This window comes from Bombina bombina, chromosome 4 (genome assembly GCF_027579735.1).
Source record: "Bombina bombina isolate aBomBom1 chromosome 4, aBomBom1.pri, whole genome shotgun sequence".
NCBI lineage: Eukaryota > Metazoa > Chordata > Amphibia > Anura > Bombinatoridae > Bombina > Bombina bombina.
Genome location: NC_069502.1, coordinates 992,555,718 through 992,570,046, shown reverse-complemented (window position 1 = coordinate 992,570,046; position 14,329 = coordinate 992,555,718). Strand labels below are relative to the sequence as shown.

The 14,329-nt window shown below is 42.2% G+C and overlaps 1 protein-coding gene across 3 annotated transcripts in view; it reads left to right on the top strand.

The window, feature by feature from the left end:
* The window catches only part of USP34 (ubiquitin specific peptidase 34), a 1,226,195-nt gene that overhangs the window by 1,121,622 nt on the left and 90,244 nt on the right, over nucleotides 1-14,329 (top strand). For all 3 annotated transcript variants that reach the window (XM_053712051.1, XM_053712050.1, XM_053712048.1), the window contains one exon: nucleotides 2,390-2,514. In XM_053712051.1, the coding sequence (XP_053568026.1) occupies nucleotides 2,390-2,514 (125 nt within the window). The remainder of the gene's footprint in view (nucleotides 1-2,389; nucleotides 2,515-14,329) is intronic.

Genomic DNA, 14,329 nt, shown 5'->3' with positions numbered 1-14,329 from the left:
TGCGTACCAAACCTGGGTTCCTCCCTAAGGTTGTTTCTAACAGGAATATCAATCAGGAAATTGTTGTTCCTTCTCTGTGTCCTAATCCTTCTTCTAAGAAGGGAACGTCTGTTGCACAACTTGGACGTGGTTCGTGCCTTGAAGTTTTATTTGCAGGCAACCAAAGATTTTCGCCAATCATCTTCTTTGTTTGTTGTCTATTCTGGAAAGTGTAGAGGTCAAAAGGCTACGGCTACCTCTTTCTTTTTGGCTGAAAAGCATCATCCGTTTTGCTTATGAGACTGCTGGACAGCAGCCTCCTGAAAGAATTACAGCTCACTCCACTAGAGCGGTGACTTCCACATGGGCTTTTAAAAATGATGCTTCTGTTGAACAGATTTGTAAGGCTGCGACTTGGTCTTCGCTTCATACCTTTTCCAAATTTTACAAATTTGATACTTTTGCTTCTTCGGAGGCTATTTTTGGGAGAAAGGTTTTGCAAACAGTGGTGCCTTCCGTTTAGGTTCCTGTCTTGTCCCTCCCTTCATCCGTGTCCTAAAGCTTTGGTATTGGTATCCCACAAGTTAGGATGAATCCGTGGACTCAGTACATCTTGCAAAAGAAAACAGAATTTATGCTTACCTGATAAATGTCTTTCTTTTGCGATGTACCGAGTCCACGGCCTGCCCTGTCTATTCAAGACAGATTGTATTTTTTATGTAAACTTCAGTCACCTCTGCACCTTATAGTTTCTCCTTTTCTTCCTTGGCCTTTGGTCGAATGACTGGGGGGTGGAGTTAAGGGGGGAGCTATATAGAAAGCTCTGCTGTGGTGCTCTCTTTGCTACTTCCTGTCAGGAAGGACAATATCCCACAAGTTAGGATGAATCCGTGGACTCGGTACATCGCAAAAGAAAGAAATTTATCAGGTAAGCATAAATTCTGTTTTTGTGCAGGCTTTGGTCTGTATCAAGCCTGTCATTAAATCAATCTCTCCTCCTTGGAGTCTTAATTTGGTTTTGAAGGCTCCTCCTTTTGAGCATATGCATTCTTTGGATATTAAACTACTTTCTTGGAAAGTGTTGTTCCTTTTGGCTATCTCTTCTGCTAGAAGAGTTTCCGAATTATCTGCTCTTTCTTGTAAGTCTCCTTTTATGATTTTTCATCAGGATAAGACAGTTTTGCTGACTTCATTTAAGTTTTTACCTAAAGTTGTGAATTCTAACAACGTTAATAGGGAAAAGTTGTTGTTCCCTCTTTGTGTCCTAATCCTAAGAATTCTTTGGAGAGATCCTTGCATTCTCTGGATGTTGTAAGAGCTTTGAAATATTATGTTGAAGCTACTAACTAGATTGTAAGTTCCCACGGGGACAGGGCCCTCAATTCCCCCTGTATTTGTCTGTAAAATTTTGTGTCTTATCGTATTGTTTCTCCACTGTACTGTTATCCTTGTACCCATGGGCAGCGCTGCAGAATCTGTCGGCGCTTTATAAATAAAGAATAATAATACTAAAGATTTCAGGTAGACTTCTAGTCTATTTGTTGTGTTTTCCTGTCCTAGGAAAGGTCAGAAAACTTCTGCCATTTCCTTGGCATCCTGGTTAAAGCTTTTGATTCATCAGGTTTATTTGGAGTCTGGTCAGGCACCGCCTCAGAGAATCACAGCTCATTCTACTATATCAGTTTACACTTCTTGGGCTTTTAAGAATGAAGCTTCAGTTGATCAGGTTTGCAAAGCAGCAACTTGGTCTTCTTTGCATACATTTACTAAATTCTACCGTTTTAATGTATTTGCCTCTTCGGAAGCAGTTTTTGGTAGAAAATTTTTTCAGGCAGCTGTTTCCGTTTGATTCCTCTACTTATGTTTTAAGTTTTTTCTTTTCAATTATGAGAAAAACTTATTTTTTGGATGTGGATTTAATTTTTTCAGCAGAAAATGTATGTTCTTATTTTTATCCCTCCCTCTCTAGTGACTCTACTGTGGAGTGCCACATCTTGGGTATTACTATCCCATACTTCACTAGCTCATGGACTGTTGCCAATTACATGAAAGAAAACATAATTTATGTAAGAACTTACCTGATAAATTAATTTCTTTCATATTGGCAAGAGTCCATGAGACCCACCCTGTTTATGGTGGTTATGATCTTTTTGTATAAAGCACAATTATATTTCCAGTTCCTTTTTTGATGCTTTCTACTTTTTCTATCACCCCACTACTTGGCTATTCGTTAAACTGAATTGTGGGTGTGGTGAGGGGTGTATTTATAGGCATTTTGAGGTTTGGGAAACTTTGCCCCTCCTGGTAGGATTGTATATCCCATACGTCACTAGCTCATGGACTCTTGCCAATATGCAAGAAATTAATTTATCAGGTAAGTTCTTACATAAATTATGTTGTTTTTTTTCAGTGTCACTTGGCCCTTACTTCCCGTGTCATGAAAATATGAAACTGATCGGAGGGAAAAGCAATATCCGTCCACCTCGCCCTGAGCTCAATATGTGCCTCCTGCCCACAATGGTAGAATCCAGCAAGGTGGGTGACTTGTAAACTGTGACAACACACACATGCTAGAGAAAAATAGATACTGAGAATTGGAGGGTAATTTTGCAGCACTAATTAGCTGGAAGACACACAGCAGGATTGCTCTGATCTGAACTAAAACGTATGTTCTCTCAAATGCACTTGTGTCTACATTCTAAATCAGTGGTCTGAAAGAACCAGCCCCAGTGGCCATATGCGGCCCTCAAGATAGAAATTTGTTAAGGTTCTAAGAGGTGTAACTAGTTGATATTCTATTCAGGTACTCACAAGATAACTATAAAGACAAGCATGCATTGTTCAGTATAGTCTCCCACATGTGCTGCTTGGATAAATGCCCTTTTTACACTGTTATATAGTCCCAGTATGATCACTTTACTTGGCTTTCAAAAGATATAGATGACTGTGTATGTCTATTTTGGGACACAAATTCCTACCTTGTGCTACTACTTGGGTAAATGTCACTTTCAGTTCCTAGTATGTCCAGTTCCAGATCACTCACTCTGTTTAAACCCCCCACGGGAGAAGAACAGAAAAGTGATTACTGTGTGATCCACACAAGTAGCTCCATGTGTAACCATGACAATGTCCACTTACTGAATGTGCATATTCAGAACATTAACTCGCTTATTACAGTACCAACTAAAGCATTGAGCCTTTGGGTAGAGCACCTAGAACAGCACTTAGAAGCAAAGAGTATAACACTAGGGAATGACTACCTGTGATATATTATTTTATCCAGAAAAGCATTCTAGTAAACTTTAGAGGAATACTTACAAATGATAAACTTGCACAACAAAACCCAGATAAGAAATTAAAGTTCTCTAGCAAGTGGCAAATGGTAAGCAGAGGATGCAAAATCATATGTTACAGAGAGATAGATGAAGCATGCAACAAATAAATATAATCTTAAATGCTAGAATATAAGTATTATGCAATGTGTTTAGGCAATATATTTGTGTCTTTCTTTACCTTGTTCTTTATATAATGTAAAATTACTGTGAATCAGTTTAGGAGAATTTTTTTATTAAACATATTTACATCTGTATAATAAATACAATAACCATAATATACTTTTCCTTCTTAATACAGGGAGAGTCCACAGCTGCATTCATTACTTGTGGGAAATAAAGAACCTATCCACCAGGAGGAGACAAAGACACCCCAACCAAAGGCTTAAATACATTCCCCACTTCTCTCATCCCTCAGTCATTCTGTACCTTTCATCACAGGAGTTTGGCAGAGAAGTGTCAGAAGATTTCGGGGTATCTCCTTAGGAAGGGTATTTGCCCTTCGAGATGGAACTGGAGTTTTAAGTAGTCTTGTCAGCCTCTCAGTGAGAGCATTAATGAAAGTTAGCATCTGGAGATGCAGGGAGAGTCTTTCTGCGAAACCATCCAGACTCATATTAACAGCTCCTAAGCAATCAGTGTTGACGAGTTTCGCTGCCTGCCTTTTTTCAGTTAAGTCCATGCAAGAAGCAACGCTACAGTCTGTCAAACTTGAAGAATTTATGGTTAATATTCCCTGAGGGGGATTATTAAACAGTGGGGTTTTTTCAATCATATTTGTTATGTGATTTCGACTTTTATGTGTAGGAGACGTTTGGGCTCATAGGCTGATACGGAATGTACAGGTTATTTTTATTTTATTATTCACATTTGAGAGCTACACAGTTTTATTAAGCTGGCGTGCTTTTCCTTAGCAGGGGCAGTCCTGCATGATGCACAGTGTGACCTGGATTGGTCACGTTCTTCCATTTCCTATTCCTGACCGATTGTCTGCGGCGAGGAGCGAGTATGTCTAGCTGTCTGGGTCATAGGAGGTGGTGATTGCCCCAGCCATTGGGGGTATAAGGTTCCAGTTGTTTTTTCTCCTGTTAAGTGTAGTCAGTCCACGGGTCATCCATTACTTATGGGATTATATCTCCTCCCTAACAGGAAGTGCAAGAGGATCACCCAAGCAGAGCTGCTATATAGCTCCTCCCCTCTACGTCATACCCAGTCATTCTCTTGCACCTAACTAATAGATAGGACGTGTGAGAGGACTGTGGTTGTTAAACTTAGTTTTTATCTCTTCAATCAAAAGTTTGTTATTTTAAACGGCACCGGAGTGTGTTGTTTTCTTCTCAGGCAGCATTAGAAGAAGAATCTACCTGAGTTTGTCTATGATCTTAGCGGTCGTAACTAAGATCCACTTACTGTTCTCGGCCATTCTGAGGAGTGAGGTAACTTCAGAACAGGGGATAGCAGGCAGGGCTCACCTGCAAGGAGGTATGTTGCAGTATATTATTTTCTAAGGAATGGAATTGACTGAGAAAATACTGCTAATACCGATGTAATGTAAGTGCAGCCTTAAATGCAGTAGTAGCGACTGGTATCAGGCTGATATGTATGTATGTATACTCTGAGGTATTTCTGGGGAATGGAATTTCACTAAGAAAATACTGTCTATATTTAAGTAATATTTGAGCCTACACTGCAGTGAAAGCGACTAGCAGCAGGCTTATTAATAACATTTCATAATTTCATTTTTAAAACGTTTACTGGCATGTTAATCGTTTTTTCCTGAGGTACTTGGTGATAAAACTTTATGGGCATGATTTTTACCACATGGCTGTCGTTTGTTTCTGAATAAAATCAGTTTACTGAGCTTCCCCACTGTTGTAATATGAGTGGGAGGGGCCTATTTTAGCGCTTTATTGCGCAGTAAAAATTTAGTCACAGTCTTCCTTTTTCTTCCTCCATGATCCAGGACGTCTCTACAGAGCTCAGGGGTCTCCAAAACTAGTTTTGAGGGAGGTAATCACTCACAGCAGACCTGTGATAGTGTGTTTTGACTGTGATAAAAACGTTAATATTAAATTGTTATCCGTTTTTGGGTATTAAGGGGTTAATCATCCATTTGCTGGTGGGTGCAATCCTTTGCTAACTTAATACATTTACTGTGAAAATTTGGTTGCTATAACTAATTTGGTTCATTGTTATTTCAACTGTGACAGTTTTTTTGTGCTTCTTAAAGGCACAGTAGCGTTTTTTATATTGCTTGTAAATTTATTTGAAAAGTATTTTCCAAGCTTGCTAGTCTCATTGCTAGTCTGTTTAAACATGTCTGACACAGATGAATCTCTTTGTTCACTATGTTTAAAGGCCAATGTGGAGCCCAATAGAAATTTGTGTACTAATTGCATTGATGCTACTTTAAATAAAAGCCAATCTGTACATGTAAAGAAATTTTCACCAGACAACGAGGGGGAAGTTATGCCGACTAACTCTCCTCACGTGTCAGTACCTTCGCCTCCCGCTCAGGAGGTGCGTGATATTGTAGCGCCAAGTACATCAGGGCGGCCCATACAAATCACTTTGCAAGACATGGCTAATGTTATGACTGAAGTACTATCTAAATTGCCAGAATTCAGGGGTAAACGCGATCACTCTGGGGTAAGAACAGAGTGCGCTGATAATAATAGAGCCATGTCTGATACTGCGTCACAATTTGCAGAACATGAGGACGGAGAGCTTCATTCTGTGGGTGACGGATCTGATCCAAGTAAACTGGACTCAGACATTTCAAATTTTAAATTTAAGCTTGAGAACCTCCGTGTATTACTAGGGGAGGTATTAGCGGCTCTGAATGATTGTAACACGGTTGCAATTCCAGAGAAAATATGTAGGCTGGATAAATATTTTGCGGTACCGGCGTGTACTGATGTTTTTCCTATACCTAAAAGGCTTACAGAAATTGTTAACAAGGAGTGGGATAGACCCGGTGTGCCTTTTTCACCCCCTCCTATATTTAGAAAAATGTTTCCAATAGACGCCACCACACGGGACTTATGGCAGACGGTCCCTAAGGTGGAGGGAGCAGTTTCTACTCTGGCTAAGCGCACCACTATCCCGGTGGAGGATAGCTGTGCTTTTTCAGATCCAATGGATAAAAAGTTAGAGGGTTACCTTAAGAAAATTTTTGTTCAGCAAGGTTTTATATTACAACCCCTTGCATGCATTGCGCCTGTCACGGCTGCGGCGGCATTCTGGTTTGAGTCTCTGGAAGAGACCCTTACCTCAGCTCCATTGGATGAGATTATAGACAAGCTTAAACTCCTTAAGCTAGCTAATTCATTTATTTCTGATGCCGTAGTACACTTAACTAAACTTACGGCTAAGAACTCCGGATTCGCCATTCAAGCACGTAGAGCGCTGTGGCTTAAATCCTGGTCAGCCGATGTGACTTCTAAATCTAAATTGCTTAACATTCCTTTCAAAGGGCAGACATTATTCGGGCCCGGTTTGAAAGAAATTATCGCTGACATTACTGGAGGTAAGGGCCATGCCCTGCCTCAAGACAGGGCCAAACCAAGGGCTAAACAGTCTAATTTTCGTGCCTTTCGTAACTTCAAGGCAGGAGCAGCATCAACTTCCTCCGCTCCAAGACAGGAAGGAACTGTTGCTCGCTACAGACAGGGCTGGAAACCTAACCAGTCCTGGAACAAGGGCAAGCAGGCCAGAAAACCTGCTGCTGCCCCTAAGACAGCATGAAGTGAGGGCCCCCGATCCGGAAACGGATCTAGTGGGGGGCAGACTTTCTCTCTTCGCCCAGGCTTGGGCAAGAGATGTCCAGGATCCCTGGGCGTTAGAGATCATATCTCAGGGATATCTTCTGGACTTCAAAGCTTCTCCTCCAAAAGGGAGATTTCATCTTTCAAGGTTGTCAGCAAACCAGATAAAGAAAGAGGCGTTTCTACGCTGTGTACAGGACCTTTTACTAATGGGAGTGATCCACCCAGTTCCGCGGTCGGAACACGGACAAGGGTTTTACTCAAATCTGTTTGTGGTTCCCAAGAAAGAGGGAACCTTCAGACCAATCTTGGACTTAAAGATCCTAAACAAATTCCTAAGAGTTCCATCGTTCAAAATGGAAACTATTCGGACCATCTTACCTATGATCCAAGAGGGTCAGTACATGACCACAGTGTATTTAAAGGATGCCTACCTTCACATACCGATTCACAAGGATCATTACCGGTATCTAAGGTTTGCCTTCCTAAACAGGCATTACCAGTTTGTAGCTCTTCCCTTCGGGTTAGCTACAGCTCCAAGAATCTTTACAAAGGTTCTGGGCTCTCTTCTGGCGGTACTAAGACAGTGAGGAATAGCGGTAGCTCCGTACCTAGACGACATTCTGATACAAGCGTCAAGTTTCCAAACTGCCAAGTCTCATACAGAGTTAGTTCTGGCATTTCTAAGGTCGCATGGGTGGAAGGTGAACGTAGAAAAGAGTTCTCTATTGCCACTCACAAGAGTTCCCTTCTTAGGGACTCTTATAGATTCTGTAGAAATGAAAATTTACCTGACAGAGGACAGGTTATCAAAACTTCTAAATGCTTGCCGTGTCCTTCATTCCATTCAACACCTGTCAGTGGCTCAATGCATGGAGGTAATCGGCTTAATGGTAGCGGCAATGGACATAGTACCTTTTGCACGCCTGCATCTCAGACCGCTGCAATTGTGCATGCTAAGTCAGTGGAATGGGGATTACTCAGATTTGTCCCCTATGCTAAATCTGGATCAAGAGACCAGAGATTCTCTTCTATGGTGGCTTTCTCGGCCACATCTGTCCAGGGGGATGCCCTTCAGCAGGCCAGATTGGACGATTGTAACAACAGACGCCAGCCTGCTAGGTTGGGGCGCTGTCTGGAATTCCCTGAAGGCTCAGGGATCATGGACTCAGGAGGAGAGACTCCTTCCAATAAACATTCTGGAATTAAGAGCAGTTTTCAATGCTCTTCTGGCTTGGCCTCAGTTAGCAACTCTGAGGTTCATCAGGTTTCAGTCGGACAACATCACGACTGTGGCTTACATCAACCATCAGGGAGGGACAAGGAGTTCCCTAGCGATGATGGAAGTCTCAAAGATAATTCGCTGGGCAGAGTCTCACTCTTGCCACCTGTCAGCGATCCACATCCCAGGCGTGGAGAACTGGGAGGCGGATTTCCTAAGTCGCCAGACTTTTCATCCGGGGGAGTGGGAACTTCATCCGGAGGTCTTTGCCCAACTGCTTCATCATTGGGGCAAACCAGATCTGGATCTCATGGCGTCTCGCCAGAACGCCAAGCTTCCTTGTTACGGATCCAGGTCCAGGGACCCGGGAGCGGTACTGATAGATGCTCTGACAGCACCTTGGGTCTTCAACATGGCTTATGTGTTTCCACCCTTCCCGATGCTTCCTCGATTGATTGCCAGGATCAAACAGGAGAGAGCATCGATGATTCTAATAGCGCTTGCGTGGCCACGCAGGACCTGGTATGCAGATCTAGTGGACATGTCGTCCTGTCCACCATGGTCTCTGCCTCTGAGACAGGACCTTCTGATTCAGGGTCCTTTCAAACATCCAAATCTAATTTCTCTGAGGCTGACTGCATGGAGATTGAACGCTTGATTCTATCAAAGCGGGGATTCTCGGAGTCAGTGATTGATACCTTAATACAGGCTAGGAAACCTGTTACCAGGAAAATTTACCATAAAATATGGCGTAAATACTTATATTGGTGCGAATCCAAGAGTTACTCATGGAGTAAGGTTAGGATTCCGAGGATATTGTCTTTTCTACAAGAAGGTTTAGATAAGGGCTTATCTGCTAGTTCGTTAAAGGGACAGATCTCAGCTCTGTCTATCCTTTTACACAAATGTCTGTCAGAAGTTCCAGACGTTCAGGCTTTTTGTCAGGCTTTGGCTAGTATTAAGCCTGTGTTTAAGACTGTTGCTCCGCCGTGGAGCTTAAACTTAGTTCTTAACGTTTTGCAAGGTGTTCCGTTTGAACCCCTTCATTCCATTGATATCAAGCTGTTATCTTGGAAAGTTCTGTTTTTAATGGCTATTTCCTCGGCTCGAAGAGTCTCTGAGTTATCGGCCTTACATTGTGATTCTCCTTATCTGATTTTTCATTCAGACAAGGTAGTTCTGCGTACTAAACCTGGGTTCTTACCTAAGGTAGTCACTAACAAGAATATCAATCAAGAGATTGTTGTTCCATCATTGTGCCCTAACCCTTCTTCAAAGAAGGAACGACTTCTGCACAATCTGGACGTCGTCCGTGCCCTGAAATTTTATTTGCAGGCTACTAAGGATTTTCGTCAAACTTCTTCCCTGTTTGTCGTTTATTCTGGACAGAGGAGAGGTCAAAAAGCTTCGGCTACCTCTCTCTCTTTTTGGCTTCGTAGCATAATACGTTTAGCCTATGAGACTGCTGGACAGCAGCCTCCTGAAAGGATTACAGCTCATTCTACTAGAGCTGTGGCTTCCACTTGGGCCTTTAAGAATGAGGCCTCTGTTGAACAGATTTGCAAGGCTGCAACTTGGTCTTCACTTCACACTTTTTCAAAATTTTACAAATTTGACACTTTTGCTTCTTCGGAGGCTGTTTTTGGGAGAAAGGTTCTACAGGCAGTGGTTCCTTCCGTGTAAAGATCCTGCCTGTCCCTCCCGTCATCCGTGTACTTTAGCTTTGGTATTGGTATCCCATAAGTAATGGATGACCCGTGGACTGACTACACTTAACAGGAGAAAACATAATTTATGCTTACCTGATAAATTCCTTTCTCCTGTAGTGTAGTCAGTCCACGGCCCGCCCTGTTTTTTACGGCAGGTCTAAATTTTAAATTAAACTCCAGTCACCACTGCACCCTATAGTTTCTCCTTTCTCGTTTGGTTTCGGTCGAATGACTGGGTATGACGTAGAGGGGAGGAGCTATATAGCAGCTCTGCTTGGGTGATCCTCTTGCACTTCCTGTTAGGGAGGAGATATAATCCCATAAGTAATGGATGACCCGTGGACTGACTACACTACAGGAGAAAGGAATTTATCAGGTAAGCATAAATTATGTTTTTCTATAAGTTAAATTAGACAAGTTATGGAGTATTCTGTTATTTTAGAGGGGCAACAGGGTGTTCTCATCAACCAATGTTGAGATGTTAGAGACCACTGAGCCGTCCGCCTCTGAGGATTCTTTGTCCCGTGTGGGGTGTTCCCTAGATTCTTCTGTTCCTACACATGCAGTTTCCCCGAGTACCACTGCTTTTTTCCATCAGATGTTACTGCGCAGTTCCGCATGGCCATCTCTACGGCCTTAGCGATTTTGCCTCTTCCTGCTACGTGCAAGCGAAGAGTTAATCCATGCACTCCTGCCCAGGGACCGTTGTGTAAATTAATGATTGTATCAGATCAGTCATCTGAGGATGCGTTTCCCTCTAAGGCTTCGGAGGCAGGACCTCCAGGGTCGGAGTTTGCTGATTTGATTCCTCCAACGGAAGAGGATTTAGCATTTAGATTTAGAATGGCATGCCTGCGCTTGCTTCTGAGAGAAATTTTAGCGAGGTTAGAGATTCTGAGTACTGATCCGTCAGTCGGATCTCAGTCCTCTAAATCAGATAGCGATCTTTATTAAACGAGGGGAAATGGATGGAGATCCCATTCCTTCTCGTCTATACATATATTTTTTTATTGTATTTTACTATCCCTGTTCCGAGCTCTATAGGGGGTTTTTGTGTCGTATGACAGGCTGGTCCTGTATTTGCACATTCCTTCATGGCTATAACTTTTGTGCGCTTGCCTAATTTTTATTTTATTTTTTCTCTAATCCGGTTAGGATAGTTTTTTGTTTAGAGCTCTTGGTTGTTGTAGAAACGTTTGTTAGTAAGACGTTTCATCATCTGGGATAATTCATACTGACAACTTCGGTTGTCGCGTTTCTGGTGACCTGTGGAAGCATTTCAGGTCCAATTTGAGATGATGGTTCCCTTGATATTTTCAAGTTGGATTTAAGCCTTGGAGTTTATGATCCTGGATTTGGATTATTCTCTGGATTCTAGCATAGCTGGAACTTCAGAATTTTCTGTTTGGTCCTTGAGTTGCTCTGACACTCATGTCGGTTAAGTCTACTTTGTGCTTCTACTCGAGAGGAGTTATTTCTAGTTATTCGGTCCAGGCAGATCAGGTCCATCTATTCTAAGATGACATGACAGACCTGTTTTAGGTAATCTCTTGTATGGGCGTTTGATTCTGGATCATATCGGATCCAGGGGTCCTAGATTCCAGAGCTAGACTCTCATCCTGCCTTTCTGAGCAGTTTTTTTTCTCTTTAATTTGGCTTTTGCCAGAGAGAGGGAAGTTTTTTGGGTAACTTTGGAGTCATTGTCCCGGTACCTAGCGCAGTGTGAGAATATTTTCATTCCACTGTTATGTCATGGTCCAAAAAAGGGAGGGATTCCCCGTCCTATTTGGGTTCTATGGTTCTTAAGCAGAGCTTATTATGTCTCCTTTTGGGGGAGAATATAGGGTTCCCTCTTCCTTTTTGTTCGGGAACTCTGCAGGATCATTGTCAAGGAGGATTTCTTCCTTTTCATTCCTTTTGGGTAAAATCCAGTTCTTACGGACTGTCCCTTTCAGTAAACCTTTTTTCTGATCCTAAAGTTTTTTTTGGGATCTAGGGTGTATTTGGCAGTATCCTGATTACAGAAAAGACCATTAGGGATTTGCATCGGTCTTCTTCGATCCTCTGAGAAGGATCTAGACCAGAGTTCTCTGGGTAGGCGTCAAGGTGGATCCCTGGATGCTAATTGGTCTTTTCAGACAGGAATTCCTTAGGCCTTTTAAAGTTGGAGTTTACTTCATCGGGTTGTGCCCTCCAGGCCATCTCTGACACTGTGGGGAGGGTTGAGGTTGTCCTGGGGCCCTTCTTGGCTTTCTTCCATTGAGAGGTCTCATCTCAGCCGGGGCCAAGTTATCGGCATGCCGCTGTTTTTTAATCTGTCTTATCAGATTTACCTGGAATACCGGTTTACAGATTCGTTCTCCAGGGTTCTGTCCAGATCTCCCTGTCCTGAGGCACATTTTTATTTGCTCTCCCAGGATGGGTTTTTTACTTCTGTCATTAGCCGTTCAGATGGGGAGAGCGTGTCCTATAGGGGGACAGTGGATTTAGATTCCTTCCCGTTTATTCTTATTTTTCCATGGGCAAGCATTTTGTTTTGAGGGTCTGGTCTTCTGGGTTCGTCCCAGTGTATGGACTCAAGTCAGCATGTTTTTCTTTCAGTAGATCAGATCTCTTTCTGAAAAGGAGAGATTCTACTGCGTAGAGAGTAGTATCTCCAGTCTGAGTGTGATCTTCAGGGAAGGATGTTCTCTCCAATCATTCCCGGGATCTGGGGAGAGGTCTCTATCCGAACATTTTGGGATGTTATATCTGATTGGGGACGCCAGGTGGCCAGGTTCTGTATTTCCCACAAGTAATGAATGCAGCTGTGGACTCTCCCTGTACAGAAGGAAAGGAAATTATCTGGTAAGCATAATTTATGTTTTTAGCTTTTAATACCTGTATTTAGAAGTATTGTTTAAAACAAATATATTTATTTCATAAAATGGTGAGTCAATAAACCCTTACATCTGGGATTATACTCCAGTCCACTAGAAGGAGGCAAAAGCACCACTACATACCGGAACTTAATTCCTCCCATGCTCGCTGAGTCCATCATTAAATTTTGTTGCCTGGAGTGAAGTGAATTCTGAAGTGCTTATCTACATATTATTAAAAGGGGTTCGTACGCCTTACAGTTCCTGCTTTTTCTTCTTATCACTGCATTGTGGTAATCACTCAAACCTATCAGAGCTTGATCGAATTGATATAAATTTACAGTAACCCACACAGGAATATTCATTTTTTTATTGTGCCATTATTACTTTGCTTTCTACCTGGGGTTAACTATTTGTGTGCCCTTTATACTGTGTTCCTTGATTCCTCATAATCGTGCGTCCTTTCTGGGGTCTTTAATCGACTCTTAATAGATCAACGCAGAATCAAGCTGCAACAAGCTAGTGCCTAACATCAGCTCAATATTCTTTCTTCAGTTGCTCAATGAATGGAAGTGGTGGGTCTCATGGTGGCTGTTTCAGACGCAGTACTGTGTACCAGAAATTATCTGCAGCCTCTCCAATTGCAGAACCTGCAACAGAAGAATCAAAATTAAGAGGACCTTTTTTTTTTTTTAGAGGATCCTTTTAAGACCTTAAGACAACAGTCTTTAACGTGGTGGCAGACGCACTCATCCTTTATTCAAGGGCCTCCATCCAACATAGGTGGTGATTTCCACAGATGCCAGCCTGAAGAGGTTGGAGCACTGTCTTAGGTTCTCAGAGGGCACAAGGAGTTTGGCCTCCTCGGGAAGTGATGTTACCAATACAGATTCTAGAACTTTGCACGGTCTTCAGAGTTCCTAAAAGTTGTTCCAGCCTCAGACAGGAATCCTTTCTAAGATTCCAATCAGACAATGTCACAGCAGTGGTGTACATCAATTATCAAGGTAGAACTTGCATTATAAAAAAAATATATATACAAATACAAGCAATTTCAGTAGATGTTGTTACAAAAAAGCGGTATATATGAATAAGAACAATACCCCACTCGATAGATGAACCGCTGCCTTTCCACATTCTCTCCCAAAAATGGAACTATTTATATGGAATTGTCTTGGTATAGGGGGCGCAGGTCCAGGGCTATCCTTTTGCTCAAACAAGTGCCTCTGCACAACTGCAGATTCCTCCAATATGGAATGGCCTCTTGGTAAAACTAGGAACAAAACTCCATATGTGGGTGTGAACAAAACCCAATGTATATAAAAGCAGAATAATCACTGGGATGTATCAGACGAGATGTGTCTGACCATCTTATGAAAGAAAACTAAATATATGCTTATCAAACAAATTAATTTCTTTCATGATGATGAGAGTCCACAAGTATTGCCTTTATTATATTGTG